The 24,060-nt window shown below is 43.6% G+C and overlaps 1 protein-coding gene across 1 annotated transcript; it reads left to right on the forward strand.

The window, feature by feature from the left end:
* Nucleotides 1–18,392: 18,392 nt before the first annotated feature.
* Nucleotides 18,393–23,993, forward strand: T265_07382 (hypothetical protein; the record flags this gene model as incomplete). Its single annotated transcript, XM_009172886.1, has 2 exons — nucleotides 18,393–18,467; nucleotides 23,814–23,993. The coding sequence occupies 2 exons, from the start codon at nucleotides 18,393–18,395 to the stop codon at nucleotides 23,991–23,993; spliced, it is 255 nt and encodes an 84-aa protein (XP_009171150.1).
* Nucleotides 23,994–24,060: the final 67 nt, after the last annotated feature.

Raw genomic sequence — 24,060 nt, forward strand, 5'->3', positions numbered from 1 at the left:
CTGGGAGGTTAATGGATGTCCAGTAGTTCAGCGACTGTTGTCTTTGCGGAGTGAAGGTCCACTGATGTGAATAGTGAGCTGACATCAAATGAGACCATTATTTCGTCCTCTTCTATTGTCACATTCTTCATCCAAGAACTGTTGTGCGTTTTTGATTCAGTGTTGCGATTCATTGATGAGGTACTTGACCTTTCTCCATAGTTCTTTTGCAAGGTTGTAGGTTGGTGTGCCTGGGAGTGACACAATTGTCCTTAGTGGTGTGGTCTACTTGTGTACTTTCGGAAGCGTGGGGTAGTGGAATCTCTAGCTCTCATTCACGAATATTCTTCGGTTGTGATCTTTTGGAGGTCCTTCAGTCGCTTCAGGCTCTTGTTGATCTTGTTCGCAAGTTTTTTAGTTTGATCATCCTCCAGACGGCAATACGTGGTAGTGTCGTTGAGCAGAGCTTTTGCTTTGTCTACGTAGTCCGATTTGTCCATGATACGGTCATCCGTCCTTTCTCCGCAGGTAGAATGATGATGGTTTCATCTTTCTTCGAATTTTCTAATGCTTCCCTTTCCTTGTTTGAGAGAAGGTTGAGAGTTTTGTTTCGTGTGACGGCCGCTAACACAGTTTGACGGAGTTGTTGTTGAGCATTCTCATCCAGTTCGGCGGATTTCATAGCTTCCTCTAGGCTGAGGACAAAGGAAATCCAGAACCACAGAACCCGAGGCCGAACAAGGACTCAAAGAATAAATCAATAGAACAGCAAGCTACTAAAATAGGAGGCACGCCACAAACCAACAGAGAAGCCGACCACGGCGCAATACAGATCAAGAACGGGCCAACCGAAAGAGACAACAATGGACGGCAAGAAATACAAACCACAACTCAACACAGATTAAGATCGGACCAAACAGAATCCAGGTTACAGCACAAAGGCTGCCCTTTGTAAACTATATAAACGCAGGCACGAAGAGAGGAACTACCCAACGAACGGCGCACTGAAGATTTCTCCTCGGATGTTGACGAAACGTTCGCAAATCAATTGCTAAGCTCGGCGAACAGATCAACAGCCACCTGATCAATTACCAACTAATACACCCGAGCTACCACTATTCCAGCACATTACCAACATTGAAATACGGTAGACTACATGCATTAAAACAGATTTTTTCTTCTTCGGGGAAGATTGTCACCATGCGAATTTACTGGTTATACATGGCCCGGAGGTACTATTTCAGTGAGCACTTCAAAGGCAACCACTCTCGAAAATATACCAAGTTTTATAAGGAACTGGTTTCGTTGGATCCCTCTTAGTGGCCCCTCAAGAGGGGAAAGTGTACAATTGTAACCTTTTAAAGGATATATTTTAAAAACCAGGTCACGTTTGAGTAATATTCTTCAAGCGGTCTCCCCATATCATGACCAAGACCCTCTTGGGAGGCCACTTGTGTATCTTCTATCGGCATACGGTCGTTTTTATCTGCAAGTAGTGTTTGCTGAGTGGGCGTCACTCAAGGGAAGTAGCTGCAGTAGTTTAAGCAACAGAGATGAAAATCCCGCTGTATGATTCAAAAGCATCTGACTGATGTCAGAATATATGGGAGCCCATCACACGAATGCCACATACCGGTCTCTTTCAGGTGGATCTTTTGCTCCGCGGAGGCATTCAGCGTGAGCCCTGTTGAGAGTTGGTGGATATCCCCTCAAAAGGTAACAATTTCAAACCAAATTTAATGGCATCCGAGTGAGGTTGTCCTAATGGAAGGGCTTGTCCCACAAGATAGGTGAGTTTATATAAGGGAATATCATATGAGTAACTTAAGTTAACCATGCAGTCACTACTAGAAGTGTCCGTTGATATCCATCGTATGTTCCCTTCATTGAAATCTTGGATAAATATCTAACCGAAAATTAGCACAAGTAGCCGTTCTACATAGCTGTACTGCCTTAAGCATCAAAGTGGTGGTGGTATATTTACATAATCCATCAAGGATAGTGTGGTCGCAACATGTATAGGTAGAAATTCAATGTACATCATTCACCGTGCGTTAACCTCATGAGTAAGGTTACGAACTAGCCTAAACTGGGCAGCTTGCGGTCTTATGTGAACCTACCTACTCAATCGACCTACTGAATGCAAAAACATATAGTGGTAATGGAGGAGAATGTTGGTAGATCAGGTAGCATAGGTGGTCGTTGGTTTGTTCGATGAGCTGGGCGATTTGATTGCACACTTTTCATCACCCATCGAGGTGACATCGTCACTGCGTTGTTAGGGAACGTGGTGGAGCGTGGCGATGGGTTGGTGATCGTGCGGCACTGATGATGTCAAATCGATCAGTGATGAAACGTTTGCAATCAAATTGCCCAGCTCAACGAACAAACCAACGACTACATATAGTGGCAAGCTTAGCTCAACTGGATCACTCTCTATTGGGCAGGTATCACCACAACGTTTTTCCGACAAGTTAGCAAGAAAAACAAAGCGTCTGAAGCCCTTAGTTAAGTATTCTGAGTGACTGATACTCCATACACAACTGCGTCGGTTTATCACTAACACGCTTCGCGGTCAGAAGTGACCCAAGTTAGCTGTAACTGAACAGTCGATTTTGGCCTTGTTCTAATGTTAGGTAACTTGTGTAAAAATACTCCATTTGTATAAAGCGAAAGGGTGGCTAATAAGACTAGAATAGATGAGCCCCAGTGTCCTAACGGTTAGTCCTCTCCGAAAATTCGTCTTCAGGATAGAACAGGAGAGACCTCTATTAGGTCTTTTAAGTTCTATGTTAATTCTTGTGACCTTCTAAAAGGTAGAACCTCCCGGAGGTAGAGCATTGCCGATAGGTAAAGTCAATATAGTCGCGCAAGTAGAAATCACACACGGTGAGTCATCAATATGTGCGGTGGGAACTGGTAAAAGCTTCGTCAGTACATGGTGTAGTATGAAGCGAGTTGTCAGTAAGCAGTTCGCATACGTGTAAGACTGATTGACCGCATCCTGGGGAGCACTTAAAATCACCACCGTATCAGCTGACTACATAGGCTAAAAGTGTCACATGTTCCTTGTAACTCTACCACACGTACTCTGAGTTTCCAGTGCTGCGGAGCTGTGAACATACAGCTCAATTTGAAGCGGGGAAAAATTCTGAAAGTTTGGGTGTGCATGGCTTTGTGAAATCAGCTCAAGAGGATATCGGATGGGGCACCGTAAGGAAGTTTAGAAAACCTCCAATACCGTTGTGGAGAATATAGATAATACCACGTAATTTCGGCCTTCGACTGATGCGTTACACTCGTTAAAAGATATCAGTCTTGTGTTCAACAGATTCGATCAGGTTCCTGTTCCTTTTAGGGTGTATCATTCCGGAGGATGCTGACTGACTGTTCGAAGAATGAAATCGGTAGTCGTGAATAGGTGAGAAACTTCCGCTCCACGTAACGCCCTTCGATGAGGCCAATGGCTACATCGCTCAGAGATAGTGTCTTATTACATCGAATCAAGTCGATGGATCTCCACAGCCAATTGACAATACCACATACCGCTTGCGCTCAGCCGCCTATACAACCAACTCTACATCCTGAAGAAATAGAACCTAAAGATAAACACGACAGTGCAGCCCTTAAATCAGTTGCATTTGTCCACCCATTTGGGGCAAACAAATAGCAGAAACCCATAGTCTAGGCAAAAATTTATATAGTGGTCTACGTTAGTCATAACCCGCATGTATGGCGCAAACGTAGGACTAGGTATTGCTAGCCATCGGCAATCACATTAAGCAAATTCTGGGGCCTTTGCAGACATAACATTTCAGAATCTCCATTTTAATGACGTGGGGTGTTTTCTGACCAACAGGTGAAACACAAAATCCAACACATTAAAATAGAGCAATTTAAAGGAGTACTCTAGGAAGCGATAAAATATGGGTCAGTACAATACAGTAAAATGTATACGTAACAAGGGTAAGAGAACAAGAGAACAACTCGCTAACTCGAAAGTGGGGGTCGAAGTGCTGATCCACAGATATCGGCCAGACGGCGGTTAGGGCCTTCTACCGCTCGTTTTGAGCGGGTGTGCAGGCCTGTCACATGCACCTATCCATAGGCACGAGCTCGTGATGTAGTTCAGAGTCGGGGTCAAATTATACTTATCAGTTAGATGTTATACTCGCCAGTTCAGACGCAGTACGAAGATCATTCGAACGCTAAAGCAGTGAGGCTGCTGACCGAACAGCCAGACGTCAATCTCCAGCGGCTGAAGGTCTTGCTGTCAGAGATCGTGAGCACATCATGCGTATTCACGCACAGCTAGCAAACAAGTTACCCGGAGTAGTGGTCGTAAATTTGGATACATTTTGTCGAAAAATCCAGATGGACTGCCCATTATCGATACGCTACCGAATGTGTGTGATATGTTTCTAGAAACAGTCGAACATAAATGTGTTCGCCTTCTCCGTTTGTATGATTCAGCGAGGTTTTTCTGTCACTTTGTCACCCAAATAGTTTAAAATCCACAACACTCCATATTCACGTAATCACGTCAGTCATTCTTAGTGCTCTGTCAACATGCTGATGACTCTGTAACGTAACGTATGTTGTAGGTAACATCAAAAATTCGTCTATACCACGAAAGTTTTTAACTGAGCTGCGAATGCGTTTATCTAGACCTTGACAATGCAGGGCAGAGTTTAGCTCCAATTGATGCGTTTTATGTATGTACCAACCCTGATTTTTTGAAAAAATGGACACATCACACGCAGGTACCCAAAAGTGCATAAGTTGCCTTGTTGCTGACACGAACAAGGCAAGTTTTGGCAGGCTAAACGCTGTTCCAACCTGGACGAGAGGAAAACAAGGTGCTTTGGCTATCAAATGTCGAACGACTTAGTCGAGAAATCGGTGAAGAGCGAAAATTCGGATTTTCTTGATACCCGCCGTCAAACTGTCCAAAAGAAACCGGGTTTTGCCCAAGTACGCTTACAACCTGCACGAAGGCTACAGACAGAACTATTCGTTCGCCTTATCACACTACTGACCGGTATCTTGTTCACTATCTATGGGCTATCAAACGGCGGTGAGTTGTCAGTCAGGCTTAATTCTGCCTGTTTTCCTACTGTTTCGTTCGTTGTTGTCCAGCATGCTGAACGTCCCTACAACTTTAGTCAACGCAGCAGGCAGTCAGTATGTCAGTCATTGTCTCGGGAGGGGGGCTGTACAGAAAAAGCTTAGGTCGCTGGCATTAGAACAGACAGTTTTTATTACTTCACCAGCTGAAGAACCGAGTGATTAGATCTAATTCGGAAAACGAATTAGTACTTTTGGGGAGATATCTTCGCCCAAAGACAGAACTCTCAGGACGTCGTCAAAGTAGTGGTTGATGGTGACGGGAACAGATTAGAGATGTGGTCATTTACAAGAGAACAGAATAGATGGATTTTAATTTTTAAGATTATCCTGCTCTGATATTATGAATTTGTAATATATCAACGCAACTTCGGTCTGAATACCAAGCACAGGCCCTTACATGCAGCTGTCCGCCTTCGTTCCGGGTAAATCAAGTTATCAGACGCCTAATTTGTAGCTGTCTTTAGTTTTCCAAAGCGTATCATCCCTGTGGGTTTTAAATTAAGACCAAAACCTTCTCAGAAAATGTCACCATAAATAGGAGGCAGAGTAGCTCATTCGACAGTTCACATTATTGGCTGGCAAATTCTCTTCACTCTGCGTGCTGCTTGGCGGTCCGATGTGACGCTCTCCCACGATGTAGAGGTGACCATTTCTAGTTGGTCCGTCGGTTATTGCGGCGCATAAATCTTCACGCTTCCTGGACCCGTTCAGCATGCGGACAGCTGATCGTTGTCGTTTTGCTGATGTTGACGCACAATAATTTTCACGAATTAGCTAAAAACTGTTATTTAGTTATCTGGAGAAGCTAGGATATACGGTATCACGTTTGCTTGTGTTTGACAAGGGACATTCGCCACCTGTCGATAGTCGGAGTCTTTCAGCTTCACGTGGTCCTTTCTAGATGCTTTTCGTATGAAACAATAAACTCAGTCTGACGATCGACAAACCAAGTAACTCAGTTATTCAAGATTTTTGCTGGGCCATGAAAATTTAAAACGTGGATACGTTGGTCTACTTTCAAGATAGAAGTCATGTCAAATAATTTTTCTATTGCAAATGAGCACTTGAAAAACCACTTGACCGGACATGTGTCCCGATAATTCCCTTGACAGAGGTCCTGATAGAAAAATCAGTCTATCTCAAGAGAGAAAAAACTACAAATGTCACACAAAGTAAACTGATATGAAGACTAAACCGAAGTCGGCCAATCGCCTTACCTACTCTCTCTTTGACGCTATGGTATATGACATTCATGATATAACGTACCCCAGCTGAATAGGTTTATTCCGCCATTTTGAGCGTTGGTCACACTCCGCACTTTGTCCAGAAGCATGTCCCACTGCACACAGGTTGGAGCATTCCACAAGTTGGTCTCATACAGTTTTGTCTTACGTCTCAGTGTGACAATTTTGAACGTTACCATCCTTGTGGTTTAGAGGGAGGAATGAATGAGAGAGTACCGTCACTGGCGTATGAAAATGCTTCGCGGCTTGTGAAGAAAGGATCTGATTGATTGTTTTCTCCTTGACGGATCGATTGCTTTTTGCCAGTATTACGTGTGACAGGCGGTGCGAATTGACTTACGTTTCGCCTGTGAAAGCAATCGATCGAGAACATGTGATAATTGAGACAACTTATGGCGTAAAACTTGTCTCATCTAAACCAACTTACCTGATTCATCCTTCCGAGTAATCCATCCCAGAGGCTAATCAAACTCCACGCATTTTAAATCAGTTTTACAAAAGCTGGGTCAACAAAAAGTGGAACTTCGTAGTAAACCACACCGGTTTCTGATAAGAACCTTCATGGTTTTATATGTTACTAAGTACGGTTATCAAAAGATTTTGAAATCAGTTTTGTAGGGATATTGTCTAAAATGTCCCGCGCCAAATTAAAGATTTCCGGGGATAAAGAACAAGAAATGTGTAATTTCTCCCGAGATAAAGCAGCTCATAAGGTTATCAAAAACAGTTGCTGACCCACAGCCAGTTTCCCCTTATCGGGGCTCACAAGGCAACCGTAAATCCGGAGCGTGCATCAACCTTGCTTGAGGAGCAAATTGTGCAGTAAAGGATAGCGTTTATCTGTGAACACGTCCTTTTGGGCATAGATCTTTCGGAGATATAGCTTTGGTCAATTTATTGGTGCACAGGGGTCCTATCAGGGCCACCAGTAGGTTAGAATGTTTCATGATTACCTGCATAAATTGACACAGCCCGTAACCGCTGGGAGTGATGGAAATTCCTCAACGACGCGCTGCACGGTCGGACCGGGCTCATAAGGTAGGTCTACTCCCTAAGCTTCCGTCCATCTTGAACCCCAAATTGTAAGCAGCTGACGAAATCGCATCAATACCAACGAAAGGCTTGATCGAATATCCCAATAATGATATTCTTCAACTAAATGTGCCGCATAAAGTGCGCCTCATATTTTAGTTGGTATGATATTCGAGATATCGTGGTGTACTATCTTGAAGTGACCCACTACTAAGAAAGTAGCTGAAAGCGGGCTGCTGAAGGGATTTCAGCAATCATCTGAGTAGTCCTTTTAGTTGGTAGATATTCGAGATATCGTAGTGTACTATCTTGAAGTGACCCACTACTAAGAAAGTAGCTGAAAGCGGGCTGCTGAAGGGATTTCAGCAATCATCTGAGTAGTCCGAAGTGTCGATGAAAACTCATCAGTTCAGTGTCTCAAATATCCTGTCAGTTGACCTTTGTACAGCACATTCATTTGGAGGATATCATGAAGAAAAAAATCGGTCGAAGATTGTTTGGGTTCCTTGGACTTGTGGTGATGTGCATGGTTCGCACCACTGGATCGTAGAATCTTCCCCATCTAACAAACGCTCTTTTATATGCAGTGTATCTTTTGAGAAAGTGATTGGCACGATTAAAAAAATTCTACTGTACAAAGAGTTCAAAAACGTCTTCAGGTGCACAAATACTTGTCGAAAAATATCCAAAAATTTACATTTCAGTTACAACTATAAGGAAGTTTGGTGTGTCCAGGCTAGGAGATTAAGTAGCAATGTTTGAAAACAGAAGAGCGCAATGCACATTCGCTGGAGGAAGATAGCTGACTGATCCGCGCATATTTGCCTGGGGAACAGAACTAACTAGATCGGCCAAGTATTGGTGTTTCGACACTGGTCAGGTGCTCAGTTTGGCGGCTTGAAACCATGTTCGATTCTCCGCATGGCAACTGAGCGTATTGAACGTGACATTTTCCCCTCGTACAAATATCTCGTGGTTGAATTCGTCATCTGGAAGCTAAATTCGGGGGGAGGGCTTGTTTAGCTGTCCGGAGATCACTTGCTCACGTAGATGAGCCCATGACAAACTCTGCATCCAAGTTTCATTGCCCACTTATAAAGATGTTTTCAAATAGGCTGCCAGCTTATGGATGATAAAGAATTCAACATGGCGCGGCAGTGAGTCGCTGGGACTTTCAGAGAAGGATCACTCGGCACCCAAAATTTGTGTCAGAATCAAGGTGAACACTACCATCATAACTCCATCCGCACAGCTATTTTATTTTACTCCTTTCACCTACTTCCGAATCAGGAGAACCCTGATAGTAGGTGTGCCGAAATTTCACTATCCTATTTGAACCAACCCAAGTACTTCTGGAAGCAAGAAGATTAAGGTAAGAAGAAGACTTACATCCAATATGGAACACTCTTCAAGATTGCCTTTTGATGGTAACTAGGCTTCAACCAGTGGACCACTATGGGAAGTCGGTTTTCCCCCCATATTTTGGACTCGCCGTAAAAATGTTAATATTTGGAGACTCAGTAGTAGTCCAAGTAAGTTTGTTCGTTTAGATGTGAAAAATGATGCGAAGTGGTACAGTATCAGAGGAGCGAAGATGGAAATTTAGCCAATCCACGTAGTGAAGACAAAATTGGAAATTCATCCGTCTAACTTCGCCTATCTTTTGCGTGTAGCGGTACACGACCTTTAAAAGAATGTGTATGTAGCGGTCACTCACAAGGTCACGCGTTGCGAACACTTGTGACCTTAGCCGATAACATGTACATTAACATTTCTCATCCATTGTTGTTTACGCGGCTTCCACCTGCATCAGGCACAATTATCAAACACGAATGGACACCCCTCTCTTCACATTGCACATAATAAATAGGCCAAAAAACAAACATAATCGCGCGCGCGCGAGGGGCAGGAATTTAACCAAGTTCACGGACAACTACGGAACACGTGTAACAGCTATACTGCATAGAAAACACGTTCTTCTGTCTGGACGTTCACCAAGGAACTCTCCCAAACGATAAGTTCCCCTTTTGACTTATTCCACTGTTCACATTGCATGTATTTTAAACATGGTGAAACTGGCCACTGTCAACTATAGTAACAACTGTTATTAGTTCATATACCTTCTGAGCCATATTATGTCTATCATAAACTATGCACTAATACGTACAAAACAAGCAGACCAGTCTGCTCTACAGGAAGCTCTATGTAATGTCAGAAGACATCGTTACTGGAAAATTTCCTCATGTCCGGATCCCTCTCTGCTATGTCGACTTGTGACTGTATGCAGGAGGGGACAGTTTCAAAGACCGAGACCATTCCTGTTGTTTGTAAAATTCTTCGTGAGTTCGGACGTGCACTACTAACTGTAATTGTTCACCGCCCGAATTCTCAGATGTACCACAGTTATCGCATCGCCTATTCGGTGGAATAGGACAGAGTAACCAAACATTGATTGTAAATTAAAAGAGATAGAATGACATTCTTTAAGCTGCTTGATATGGCTATGAAAAAGAAAGAACAGAGAAGTGAGCTATTGCGCGAATTCGGTTGGCTATGTGGCAACCGCCATCCCACGCCCAAATTCCACTAGTAGAAAGAATGGACGGTAAGCTGCTGGCCTCGGGAAGGTGCGAAATAATTCACCAGAAGTTGTGCCAACTAGAGCACGAATACGCAACACAGAGGCGCAACTTGCTACTGAGAACCATAGCATTACTGTGGCCTGTTTGTAAGCACGCATAGGCCCCTTCAGATTGCTAAGTCCCATCTACCCGTTTCCTCTTAGACCTTAATGAGCTAAGAATAACCGAAGCTGCCGGTGAAATCGTGATATTTACGCCTGTATATACACACCCTCTGGTTTCCCAAGGCTCTGCGGATTTTGAACGAGAGAGATAGTTCATTTGTTCGTCTAATGGGCAGGCAGCTGCAGAAGTCCTTGATTTCTCAAAGTTGTAACTAAGGTTCATAAAGAATACTGTGATGTTGATCAAATAAAATAGAAAGATTGCTGTGGGCGCCGATTAGACACGCGGAAAGTTATTTTTAAGGGCGAAATATACTCATTTTCAAACCGATTTGATTTTGGCGGGAAACACACCTGGAATCCAGCTGAAGCTTTTGTTTATGCTGTTTTCTACGTTTTCAACAACCTTATGAGTAGTGTATTACGTTTGTTTTCAGAAGTTTCTAGAGTAATTTCGTGCAACTCTGAAAATTGCGTGCAAACGCTTATGATCAAATAGCTTGCTCAAATGTTAATTTTTATGCTCTGGTTATCAATCTCAATGATTTCTGCTGATTATTAAGAAGCATTTCCTGATCGTTCACTCCATCTGAAGGTCCTATGTGAGAAAATCACGCTATGCAAACTGTACTTTTGAACTACCTCCTCTAACTGCGTACTACGGTCCTCAACTTTAAGTAGGTTATTCCACGTGAAGTGGGAAAACAAATGTTTGACAGGAACTGTGCGAAAGTCATTAGGGATTGTGGGAGTGGTCCTGAATAACTGGACAAAATTGCATCCCACAACTGAAGTGCTCAGACACTGGAATACCGAGAAGCGTCATCAGGAATCCTTCACTCGTGCTGGGAACCATGAACAGCGTAAATCGCACAAACATGTTTTAGGAATCACTCAGTACCAGTCGACCTCAGGTGTTCAGAAGTGTGACTAACCTGACCTTCGAACGGATAGACTACTACTATCCTCTGCTTTTTAGGCAATGTTACGGAATACGGGCAGCTCAGCAAACAAACCAACAACCAAACAGAATACTAGTAATTTGTACTAGTAATGCAATTTCGAATTTTCACTTGAGATTCCATCCTGCCATGGCAAATGACCACAGACAATGCGCATGAGACAACTCTTTTTGGAAGCAGGAGACAAAAGGCGGTTTGACGCTGATCTGCCATGGCTAATGACCACAGGCAATGCGCATGAGACAACTCTTTTTGGAAGTCTTTGACCACGCGACTCTTTTGCATATCGGTTCGGCGGCGAGCGACTGACTAGTAAAATTCATGGACTGATTTGCTAGGGTCACACTTTTTGACACCACTGACCCAGAGAGCTTTTGCTAGAGCATGTTCACGTCGTCTCGCGGGGGTGTCCGAAAGGAGAACAAGGCTTGATTTTAGTCACCAATCAACACATTGTGGCAAACACCATATACTCTCTATTGGGTGCGTTCGAGAGAAGTTTGCATGTGCCGAACACAGTGTATCAAACAATGAAGAACGAATCCACCGAATAACAAATATGCTAATACGTTCTACTCATAAGCTTGCTGAAAAATCTTCGACAGCCCACGACCGGTCTCACCCTTCTTGAGGCTCATCAAGTAGACGCAGTCCCCGAGTTTCCGTCAACCTTATGTTCTACTTGAAAATAAATCGCACGAAATTAGCGAATCATATTCGTTTGCAAACAGATTTGGTTTTGTGAAAGACTCACTTTGAACCCAACTAATCTGTCGTTTACGACTTTTCTCCCCTCGAAGGGCGAAACTGGTCGTAAGCTGTCGAAGAATTTTCAGCAACCTTATCAGTAGTGTACTACGACTATACATGTATCGCGATATCTCAAATATCGTACCAAACGAAACACGAGGGGGCCTGATACAGCACATTAAGTTGCATAGAAACATCATAAACGAGAGATTCAGCTGAGTTTCCTGTGAATCCCTGGCGAAATGTTTTTTTGCAAATGAGTGTATTTCGCTAACAACTACGCTGTTTGTGTTCGTTTGCCGAAACCGATAGAAGTAGTTCAAGTAGTATAAATTCACTCCCTCAACCACTAGGAAGTTCATGCTAAAAAATGCACTTATAACTTGTCAAGTGTAACCAAACTCCACAACGAGCCGTTCTGATCATGCCGCCTAGGGTCGTGAACTAACACTCTCAAACTGACAAAGTCAGTCTAAACCAATGATTTTCCTGTGCTTCTGATTATGCTGAACGATTTCGATATTCAGAAAAAGCATCATCCTTTCTTCCCAAACGTGACGAATTGTGCTAAATTATGAACTCCTCTGATACAGCGCGGTCAAGCTGGAAGGACTGCTCAGATCACTTCTACTTTGAACTTAGGGACATTGACTGAGACCCTTTCAGCCTACCTATATCGACGGTTTAAATGAACCACTTCACTGGATCTGCAGTTTGTTCAGCTGATGAAACCGAGATGAGGCGAAACTATTGACTGGTCCTGAATTATCATTCGGACCGACAAATATGAAAAAGCCACGCGTATTGCCCACAGAACTCGAAACGTCTCGTAAGTTTACGTGAGTCTTCTTCTGATACGCTCTGCGGCACACTTACTGGATGATTCATTTTCTCGCAAAGATCAGTCGAACAAAGCATGTCAGAAATGGGATTCAGGAAAGGTGAATTTTGAGTCAACAAATTCATTTACGTCATAACTTACAGCAACGGAGAAAAAACCGTTCAGCTGTAACACCCTTCCGGTGCCTAGTTGCCACGCCACCCGAAGGAAGCACAAGGGCTGGGATACTGCCAGGTTGCCCAAGCCTAGACAAGGAAATTTGAGGCAGAGGTCGGGTTCGAACCAAGGACCTTCCGGTCAGTAAATTCGCGCTCTAACCACTTGAGCCATCTCGCCCCCTAGCAACGGAGAAGGCGCGCTTCTCTCTATTATTCCCAAAAAAAACTCACTGTCCCTGAATTTTCTTACGGTTCCTCAATTATAAGGTAATGGATCTCTTGGCATGTGCCTTGATGTTTCTGTGCTTGAATACTCGCATAAAAAGTGGCATGGCAATCCAAAGACTCACCTTTTTCCATTTTCCAGGCCCTTTACAACTTAGCAGCCATGTAGAACTCCGTTAGATGAGTGAGCAGACTTGCTCACCTCATCCTAAGAAACCAAACTACCGATTGTATACCAAGCCCATCTGAAACAAATCCAGGGTTCATCACATGGGTGAGATTTCGCTTACGTTGCGCTGGCACAATAACAGTCAACTTTGAGAACACACGGATATGTTTCGCCGGAACAACTCTCAAACCATCTGATCAACGCATGGATCAATAAGACGGATCGGATTTACGCTGTGTAGAGTGAACCTGATTGGGGACAATTCCTACTGACGTCCAGCTTTTGCTGGAAGCAGTGTGATACAAAAACATTAATCAAGCACCAAAAGCAATTAAACGACTAAAGGACATCTACATAACATATCTACATGATATCCTGAACATTTGTGTTCAAGCGCGATAGATGTTGCGCCTAGAAAAATGCTTCTTCGATTTGTCATGCTCTCAAAACCGCTGTTGCGTCCTCACTCATTGCACGGTCCAGATGCATCTGCGCAGAAAGCCATGGTTATATGAGTTTTTTCAAGCAGATCATAAGTAAGTAGGCCGTTCGCTGCTACCAGGTGTGAGCCGTATTCACAAGACACTCATTTGTTCATAGAGACATGAGACGTATTCACCTATAGGAAACCGTGGTCAGGTCTTCACTGCTGAACTGCGCGCCATCAGAATGACGAAGTTTGTGATGTGTTGAGAAGGCGATATTTCGACTGCGTTAAGAATGGTGCCTAGTATGACGTGGTCATACTCATGGCTGCACAAATAAAAACTATTCTGAACTGCATGACATAACAAGCTGTACAAGTTGCTGTTAAGTTAGAACACAAGATGACGAAATCTCGGGGACTGCGCCTGCATGATGAGTCCCAAAAGGGCGGAAAATTTTCGTGGGCTGTTGTAGAGTTTTCTGTGATCTAATAAGTCACGGTCCGTCGAGAAAACATACTGCCATATATTACATATCATACGAAGTGAAATATTGGACCGCCTTTCCGCAACATGTATAGTTGAAGAACTTTATTTCTGAGATACGAAGCTGGGATTTTAGTTTGTTCTCTGGTCAACGCTAACTTAGTTTACTCGTTATACTAATTATAATCCAGTGGCACACAAGTTGGTGTCCAAATAGAGCCTAAGGTTCTCAGAGACCTCTCGCAATTCATTCTCCACATAAAAACAGGTTCCACACTTGCTACCTTGGGGATCTTAATGTTCTCCCGACTTTCCAGCATTCCACTACACTCGCCCATCGCAATAGCTACTGTTTCTTGTACACAAGCCACCAGTGGAAAAACGTCAGCTCTCTTCTGAAATAGCCTCTTTTCGATGGGAGTTCACATGAACGGTGCCTGGCGGAAATGATGTCATATGCAAAGTACACTCATTTGCAAACAAATCTAGTTTTGACGTGAGGTTCGCCTGGAACTTAGCTGAATCTCTGCTAATTTGAAGCGATTTGGATCCAAGTAGAACATAAAAATGACGGAAACTCCAGGACTGCACCTACCTGATGAGCACCAAGAAGGGCGAGACCGGTCGTGGGCTGTCGACGAATTTTTAGCAACGTTATGAACAATGTACTGCGTCCATAGGTGTCATATCCACTCCAGGAGGATGGCCTTTTCCTCAGAGAGCCTCTTGATAGGGACAACTATGGGTATAGTGAACTGAGGCTTATGAAGTCGACTAACGACGCCCTTCCCTTGCAAAGCACACTTGACACTCGGTCGTCTGTAGCATCCTTCTCTTCTCATAATGTTTGTGGGAGGAAACTTGGGATCGTTTGTGCGTGAGTGTCCAATCAAGGATGAAATTTAATCATCTATCCACGTTTCCGATGTTATCACAATCGCAATTCACAAACATCCGGTCATGCCTGGTGTGGATTTGCAGGGCTATAGGTCACCAAAACCAGAGCGACTTAGCCAAGTTAACCAGTCAACGATATCTCGTCACTATGCCTATTTTTTTCTTGCAATCACATGAAGGCACAACTATCTGGCAGCGCAGTGCCTCCAAATACTGTGCACTCAAACCGTTCAACCCTGACATTGTGAAGGTGGTATCGCAACACAAGAACAGGTCATCAGCCCATCAGGGCAGAGTACCTTCAAGAACTCTAGGTGTGAATTTTAGTGCGACGAACTACTTTCATTTGCACGGTAAAATTGTGGTCAAGCTTGATAGCAGTCGGGTTGGCTGCATTGTTGTAAACCATCGTTAGACTTCTGCCATGACAGAAAAGAGAAGATGTAATATCTCCTATGGATGACTCTAATGGCCAAGGAGTTACCTTCAGATGGGCATCTTTTTAGACAAAAGATGGCAGTTTGGTAGTTGTATTGTGACAGGATAACTCTACCAAGTATCTTTCGTTCTTCTTTTCATGTAAACAGACGATTGGTGGTCCGTAGTCTGCGCCTGTCCTTGTGTCGTTAGAACAACTTGCCATACGAAGCCGAGGAGGATGAAAATGCAATTTCTCATTCGCTGTAATTTATCAACAGCGCTTAGTTCAGGAAAATTAAAGTACTGTTGATCCCGGTATCGCCTATTCCAACTTGACCTCCAGTGTCAAGCTCGTTGAGTTGCGTCACCTTACTCAACTTCCATTCGGCTAAAGCGGATCATTTGGCTACGTAAATGGATCAGTCACACAAGTCTACCCACCAAGAAAACATTGAACAATCTGATGAAGCTATCCGTCCATCTCAACGGGAATCACAATACCGTTTGCCTTTTTTTCCAAAATTCATGGAGTTTGTCGCTTTTGTAATGCGCTACTCATAAGGTTGCTGAAAACTCCTCGACAGCCCACGACCGTTTCGCCCTTCCTGGGGCTCGTCGGGTAGGCGCAGTCCCCGAGTTTCCGTCAACCTTATGTTCTACTTGAATTCAGTTGCCTGGAAACATCAAAACCGAGATATTCAGCTGGGTTCCAGGTGATTCTCTCCAGAAATCAAGTTATTCGCTTTATTCGGACCACGTCGAGCACTTTTGCCCTATTTATGTAAAACAGATTTAGGCAGCCGTTGAAAAAACATGTGCATATGCTGCTCCAGGTCGTGATTATCTAATCCAGTGCGTGTTGTATTTGTGCTGTCTAGTTCGCAACGACGTCTGCCGACCATTGACCAGCCGCCTCCATAGGTTCATAGGTTAACCGTGACTTACCAGTAAACATGCTAATTTCTACCACACGCCCTTGATTGGTCGGTCGATTTTGTGTGATATGCTCGTGCACATGATTTCGATTGACCGAAGGAGCGTGCATGAATTCTGTGACATTATGAGTGCTCAGGTGTAGCTGGCTGCATATCCAGATGGGTACTGTTTTCAGCACATGCCAGAAACATCGGGGTACACGTGATGGGTCAACTGATCACAGTACATATGAGCCTGTTCGGCTTGAAACAGTAACTACGAGACCAGGGAAATGTCTAACAAATGGTTCCTCATGTGTCCAGCATCTTCTGGCGCAAAATGTAACCAGTGTTGAAAACACGAACGATCCGGACGCACACAATTCGGAATCACAAATCGATACCAACCGATATTCCTGTCCTACCAAAGGGGATCCTGACGTTCAGAATCCCACACATTCCTTCCCGTCATTCGGACCAATATACAACCCCACTCAGCCCTGTGTGCCTTTATCCGATGAAATGAATAAGCATTTAATGGATACGAAACAGAACGGTTACCTATATGATTTGGCACAAAAAGGAGTATTGGATTCTTATGGTGAGCCATATGATTTGTGTGACGATATTGATGATTTTTACATGGACGAATCAAAAGGGCAGTGATCGCACCCGCTGGTTGTGGAAAGCATTTTTCTGCCAGTGCTCAGTTCTATGTGCCTATACTCATGTGGTCCGAAAGAAATTATTTTCGAATTATTCCAATCGTGTAGTGAAGAAAAAAGTGATCTGACCAGAGAGCACGATGTCTTTCTGTATGCCTACATGTACGGTCGGATGATTCATAGCCCGACGTTTCTCCAACCGTTGTTATTGAAGCCGATGACTTCACAGTGATCGGAATTACTACACAGGATCCCGGATATTACAGTATGTTGCTTTCAAGTCCGCACACTACGCGATTACCGGTTACACGGCGTTTAACACTTCAGTGAACCTAAAATCTCGCGCTCTTTTCTCATCTATACTTTTCATCATCAACTTTGGATTCTCGGTTGTTGGAAAACCAGGGCTATTTCGATTGTACTCTTGAGTGATTCAGTGTTTAACCCCGGGATGACCTTAGTGCTCTTATGGGTCCCGAGATGATTCCCATCCAATTAAAAAAACGTCAGTGTATCTGCCTCAGCTTGTATATTTCCTTACAAACACGTACTCTGCAGGCTGGTGGTCAACAGTGAGTCCATCTCTAACCCAGAAAGTCACGAAAATAGTAGTTCAGTCATTGGAGTTCAATCCGCATAAAAAAATTACAATTGATTGCGTAAAAAGATATCATTGTGAGGAAGCGAGGGAGTCTTGATCACAAAACATCTTGCACTTGTTACATTCAATACTTGCTTTACTGCACTAGCTGGAATGACAGTCTGCTCTATCGTTTCAATTCCCAGGAAGCGAGGAGTCTTGATCACAAAACATCTTGCACTTGTTACATTCAATACTTGCTTTACTGCACTAGCTGGAATGACAGTCTGCTCTATCGTTTCAATTCCCAGAATGTTGACCTTTGTTTGATACGCCTCATTAATTCCGGCTGATTCAGTGGATACCATTTTTCATACTACCAACCTCCACATTATCATGCAATCTATGCCGATGGTTATCAGTGCGCATAAGGTCATGCTCGTGGACGTGCAGTCAGTCACCACGCCACTCACAATCCAGGGAGAGGTACTGGAAGTTGTGGAGCGTTTTACGTATATTAGAAGTTGTATTAGTTCTGATTGTATTGTGACAGATGAGGTGAATGCGTATGCCGAACCATCGTTTGCCGAAGAGAGTGCTGTTTTCCGTGCCCAATTCAGAGTGGTGTAAACAGAGAGATGCTCAACCCTTGACTTGGCAGAGGAGTATGAAGGAGACCACGAAACGCTTGGGTGCTGTTGGTGCTACTAGGCTTCAAGGATGGGGATCGCGTGATCCTCACTGTGCCTGGTTGTAGACACTACAAAGTATGGCTGCCATGTCAGTTTCTATCAAGATCGCCTGGGTGAATGTCTGGAGGTATAGACACCTCGGAATGATTGTGGTAAGCTAGCACTAAGTCCCTTCCCTGTCCACCTTTACTCTTTTCTTTACAATAAGGCTTTCAAATAAATCATGGTTGTACGGCAGTGAAGCATCGGTGTTGAACACTGATGTCATGCTGTCGACGATAATGATGATCGGCTTTCGTTCTGCCTAACAGAACTGAAGGAGTGAGCAACTTTGATCGCTGCTTCGAATAATCCTGCAGTCTAGTCGTACGATATTTGGATATGTCCATGTGTCTGTGGGTCACTGTGAAGGACGTCAGTAACAGTGAGATTATCCACAGCAGTTGGGTTCTTAGTGCCATTACACACCTACCTACCTGAAAAATCACACTAAATGCTCAATTTTCAAGGAACACTTTGTGTTACCTGTGGTGTACGGGTACTTTCCAACTCGAACAGCAAAGCAAGCTAAGGAGGTAGGCAGATTGCAGTTCGACCAAGTGGCAGATGCGAGAGACGCAGTTTTTGTAGGCGTGCTGAGAACAGTGAAAATCTCAGTTCCTTAAGGATCTAAGCCTTGATTATTGTGGTTTTGAGCTTCGTTTAACCTGATGTTGACCTCTCCTAACAGTTGGGCCAACGGAACTAGTCTGCGTAGCCCGTGCAACAAATAGCAAATAGGTTTGCAAGCGTTTCGTTCAGATAGTCACAATAACTGTCTTGAGGGCCTCCACTCTAATTCCCCAACTGTAAACCGATACTCCGAAAGGTTTTAAGTTCCACTGAGGTTGTCAGAATCACTGACCCAGTGTTCATCACATACGTCACGAATCTCAGGTTCTTGTTCCTTGAGTGGAAAGTTTTCATTTTGGAGGGCTTGGTGATAAGATGGACGCGTTCAAATCAAGTAATATTCGGCTATCAACAACGGACCAAAGTATCCCACTGAACGTGCATCATAACGGCACATACTTTTAGGGACAAATTGCAAAGTATGGACACACTGAGGTGGATGATCTCTCTCAATGGAAAATATCCACGAGACCTGGTCGAAGTAATCCCTTCAGAGACACAATCGATATTTCGCCACAAAATCCCTAGTTTCATGTGATTTATTATTATTAGATATTATTCTGGTTTCAAGTGATCCCACGTAAAATGTAATTCTTGTAGAGTGAGCATTGAGTATTGAGCCTGAATGTGCGGTTCACTCACCTAAGTTCATTAATTGAAACAGGTGCCGTACTACACTTCCAAGAAGGTTCAAACCAGACTGCTTTTACTTGTCACTCGGTGCTTCATCTTCTATTAAATCGTTTAAGTTTTTACCCTTAGCTCCATGATCACCCAAACTAAATTCTGCGTGACAAAGCAGTTGAACTACTTGACAGACCAATGTTGACAGATCGGTCCGTTGTCTGGCCCCTCAGGCATTCCTGTGCTTATTCACACCCGAATTACTAGAATAATTAATCTGTTTATATTTGTCTTAAAGGTAAGGACTGCTTGAATAATGGTCTCAAACTGAGATCACCGTTAGGACCGCAACATTGTCAAACATCCTTCCGTTGCCATATTTTGTAACATGGATTCGGCTTGCCTGATTTCCCGAAGCGTCTTATTCAGAATAATCGATTCTAGGATTCCACAGTTCGAAGGAAGATGGGTGTAACAAATGCATGCGACCTATGTTTATGTACTGAGGAAGAGTTCTTCGGCTTCGTAGTCTTTTGACTGATAGTCTTTACCGGCTTCGCTGTAGTTTAACAGTGTCTCATGACATCAGCCTGACGAAGCTCAGTCCACCTTTGACAGAGAGGAAAATCTTTCCCTCACTAGCTGATCATCGAAGGGTTATCAGTCTAAGATTTAAGCTTCTGTCAGCTGAAGGAGCTCAAGGCAATTTGGAGTATCTGTTCCTTGATGCCTTTCGTGATTCGCTCTATTACATATGGGTCATGGGACCACTACTAGGTATAGCTCATTAAGTAGTACACAAATTCACACCGAAAAGAACCAGAAGAGCTAGACATGGATTTGGACATTCCAGCTCAATATAGCTAACAACGGATCAGTTACCATGCCAAATGGCGCGCCAATTTTCCGCTGGTCCATTTTTTGAAGTAGCAAGGCGAAAAACATCAATTTTCGGTCCATTTGGGGGGAATGATGCACTGGAAAAGTTTTCATGCCCAAGAGTGAAGGTTCCCAATGAGTGGGTCAAACTGTATTAATGACCCGAATCAACAGGCAATATTTTTCATACGGACACCAATCTAACTGCCTAAACGGCTCAGTTTTCGTCTTGCACATCAAACTACCTAATTTCGATAGCTATCATGAGGGACCATGTGAGCCTGGAAGCTTTGAATCACGTTTTAGTCACGTGGGTCCTATTAATTCATAGGAAATGAGCCGAACATCATTTGAGGTTTAGAACAGCTGACAGACATTCACTCAACCTCCAATCCACTTTGACAGACCCTATCTTCTTAGGGTTATCTCCACATTATCGATATGCACATCAAACGGCAGAGCAAGCCCGTGAATGCCTGCGCTCAAAGCAAGTAATTTGAATGAATAGGTGTTTACATATACTTAAACCAGTATTAGACCTCTCCTCGTTACTTTACACAATAAGGCCCATAGACGAATTATGGCTCCATAAAAGTGAAGAACTACTGTCCAACATTGACTTGTTTTGATAACAGTGATGACGGTGAAACAGAATTAAGGGCAGTAAAGCACAAAAATTGGAATACGATTTTACCAATGTTCATCAGTAGTATGCACCGTCGGTCGTAGCGGCCACTTGCACCGTATTCGTCTGACAGGCAAGACCATTTCAGGCTTCATTGGTGCACACAAAAAGTACCCACTCTTTGAATGGGCAAAGTTACAATAAAGCATGAGGCCTTGTGTGCACGAAAAGCGACGATGGGTTAATCCAAGTTAAAAAGCACAAAAGACAGAATTCACCTATATATATGCAAAACTGAATACTTGCGCATGGAAAATCAAAATTGCATTGTAAAAAAATTATTGTTCGCCCCCTTGACACAAAAATACATATGAAGCTGCTAAAAATCCTTCGACAGCCCGACACCAGTTATGCACTTCGTAGGACCTGTCAGGTAGGCGTACTCCCTAAGTTTCCATCATTTCAACCATTTTCAGGAGATCGATGTGGACAATTTTGTGTGATACCTTGATATATAAGCCACGCAACGCCATGAATTCCGTGAAGTTATTGATGAACTCTTTATGGCTAGTTATTTTTGTTCATTTCAGAGTGACTTGTAATCACCCAGCCGAACGGGTTTCTAACAGGTCGTTGACGGCCAACGCAAAAGCGTTTGTTACCATATTTCATGTTACTGATAATTATATGAGTAGGCAAAGAGACCGGTTCTTTCTATGGACGAGAAATGCGATTCACAACGCATCCAAACGTGGGTCACTGGATAGTCACAGGACGATAGTGAGAGTACCGGTCCCGTGTCATACAAATGCCATTGAACTGAACTATCTAATTCAACAACATGGGAAATATGGTAGCTCCTTGAACTTTTTGCCTATTTCTTGCGCACAGCCGTAAATTCGGGCGAAAGTGCCCAGGTCCCGACTTCATTCGATACGTCAAGCTAGGGCTACAAACATCAGTTTCGTGAGCTCAAACAGATAAAATTACTATGCCTTTTCAAAAGCCTCGAAAAACGTCATCTTAGCAACCGAATAATGGTTTGAGATGTACAATGCTGATGTTCTTCAGCGAGCTTGGAACAGCTATTCAGTGGTTCTCAGGCTTTCAGCATAGATTTATTGTACTTTCTGGCTGGAACCTCGACTAAAGAAGATGTGCCAGGCTTTAGGAGAGCTAAAAGCAAAGGTGTTCCGTCAAATTAAGAACTTTAAATTCAGTTGTAAGTCCTGTTGTTCTAGCGTGGATGACGAGCCAACGGCGTTCTACTCTGACACGTCTGCATTGTTCGGGAGCTCATGTGGGTTGGGTAGGGGCACAATTACTTTTTGCCTAGCAGAAACAATGGTCCGAGCTAAAAATATAGGTGAGCCACTTCTGGACCTACCGATGACATTGAACTATGCTAATGGATACCCATGCTTAAGCTTCGCTGGAAGCAGTCAGATTTCCTATAGCCCGAAATTCATCAACCGAACTTTGCCAAAAGGGGAGCAGTTATAAAACAATGGAACCAATGGCCAGTAACATATAATTTAGTCTGGATAATTAGGAGCTGAGATCATGAGGCTGTTCTCGGGGATGGACTGAAGCTATCAGATAATTTTATCTCTGTGGTGCGGGCTACAGAACGTCAATTATAGCATCGTTGCAAACTAAACTGTCAGGAACGTTCATTAATCCCCGGGCTCAAGTAGGAACGATTAAAAGTTCAGCCTGCTGAACTTAGGTCTTTGAAACAGGACATTTGCAGGACTTTCCTTTGTTTCGATCGTCAGACAAACCACAGCTAGATAACAGCCTCCTGTTTAGAGCCAAGTCAGTTTATCCGATGGTCACCGTTCTAAGGCTGCTGGGGACATCTGCGCTGCCTATGCTGAATTTCGGAGTTTCGGCCCCGAACTTTTGTCAAAGAAAATCTAACTCGGCCTCATACCATAAAAGAAGAATTTCTCATGAGTAAGGTCGAAATCTCCTACTCAACAGATCACCTGCGTCTCCAATCTAGTCCACAAACTATACTGCATTTCTCGCGTTGTTTTCGACAGTGCGTAGGAAATGAACTAGAAAACATAGAGGAGGCTTAAACCAGCTGCTTTGATAGGCATTTCGCAAGTGTAGTTCCAAATGCGGAGATCGTTTCAGTATCAGAGACAATTCTAAATACGAAGTGGGGGCAACTGAAATTTTAATTAAAGAATATTTCCATCTGTATCATCCTTAGTTTATCTCTATCTTGCTTTCGTGCTATACTCACTCAAGCTTGTTTCTCGCAGTGCTAACATTATTTTCACAGCTTAACCCTTTCACCTGCAGCGCTAGATCAGTGAATTCGGATGCTTTGTCAGAGCGATAAAATCGATCCCATTCGTCATTCTACGCCACTGGTAGATCCTTCCATCGGTTAGGATACCGAACAGGACAGACGTGAATGCCATCAACATTCCATCGGAACAGTGGAAGGATTTTACGCAAGGGAATTAAGAGGAATCCACTTCACCTAATGTCGCTGCTGAGGTTCGCGATACGGAACTTTGAGTGACGCGTAGGTTTGACAACCCCGAATATCAAAAGGAAGAATTGGGTTCGTAATTCTACGGTACTATTTACACAAGGGTAAGCAAATGTGTACAACAAACCTCAGTTGTTCACGTTCGTAACGTCAGCAAGTTCATAGGTCTGTCACTGACCGGCACAGTGCAGTGTCAACGTTGGCACACCAAACAACGGTGAGCGGGATGATGACTCAGTAGCCTGGGTTGCGATCGGACCTTCTGATGACGGTCTCGTGATTCTCATTGGACGTGTGATCACAGGAACCCATGAGAAAACAAGTCAAGGCAGGCTCAGCAAACGGGACATGAGAGCACATGGGTAAGAAGGTCAGCAGCGCACAGACACACGTGTCAATACACAAGTGTCGGAAAGGACAGCCTCTGCGGCAA

The sequence above is a fragment of the Opisthorchis viverrini genome (genome assembly GCF_000715545.1).
Source record: "Opisthorchis viverrini unplaced genomic scaffold opera_v5_167, whole genome shotgun sequence".
NCBI classification, from domain to species: Eukaryota; Metazoa; Platyhelminthes; class Trematoda; order Opisthorchiida; family Opisthorchiidae; genus Opisthorchis; species Opisthorchis viverrini.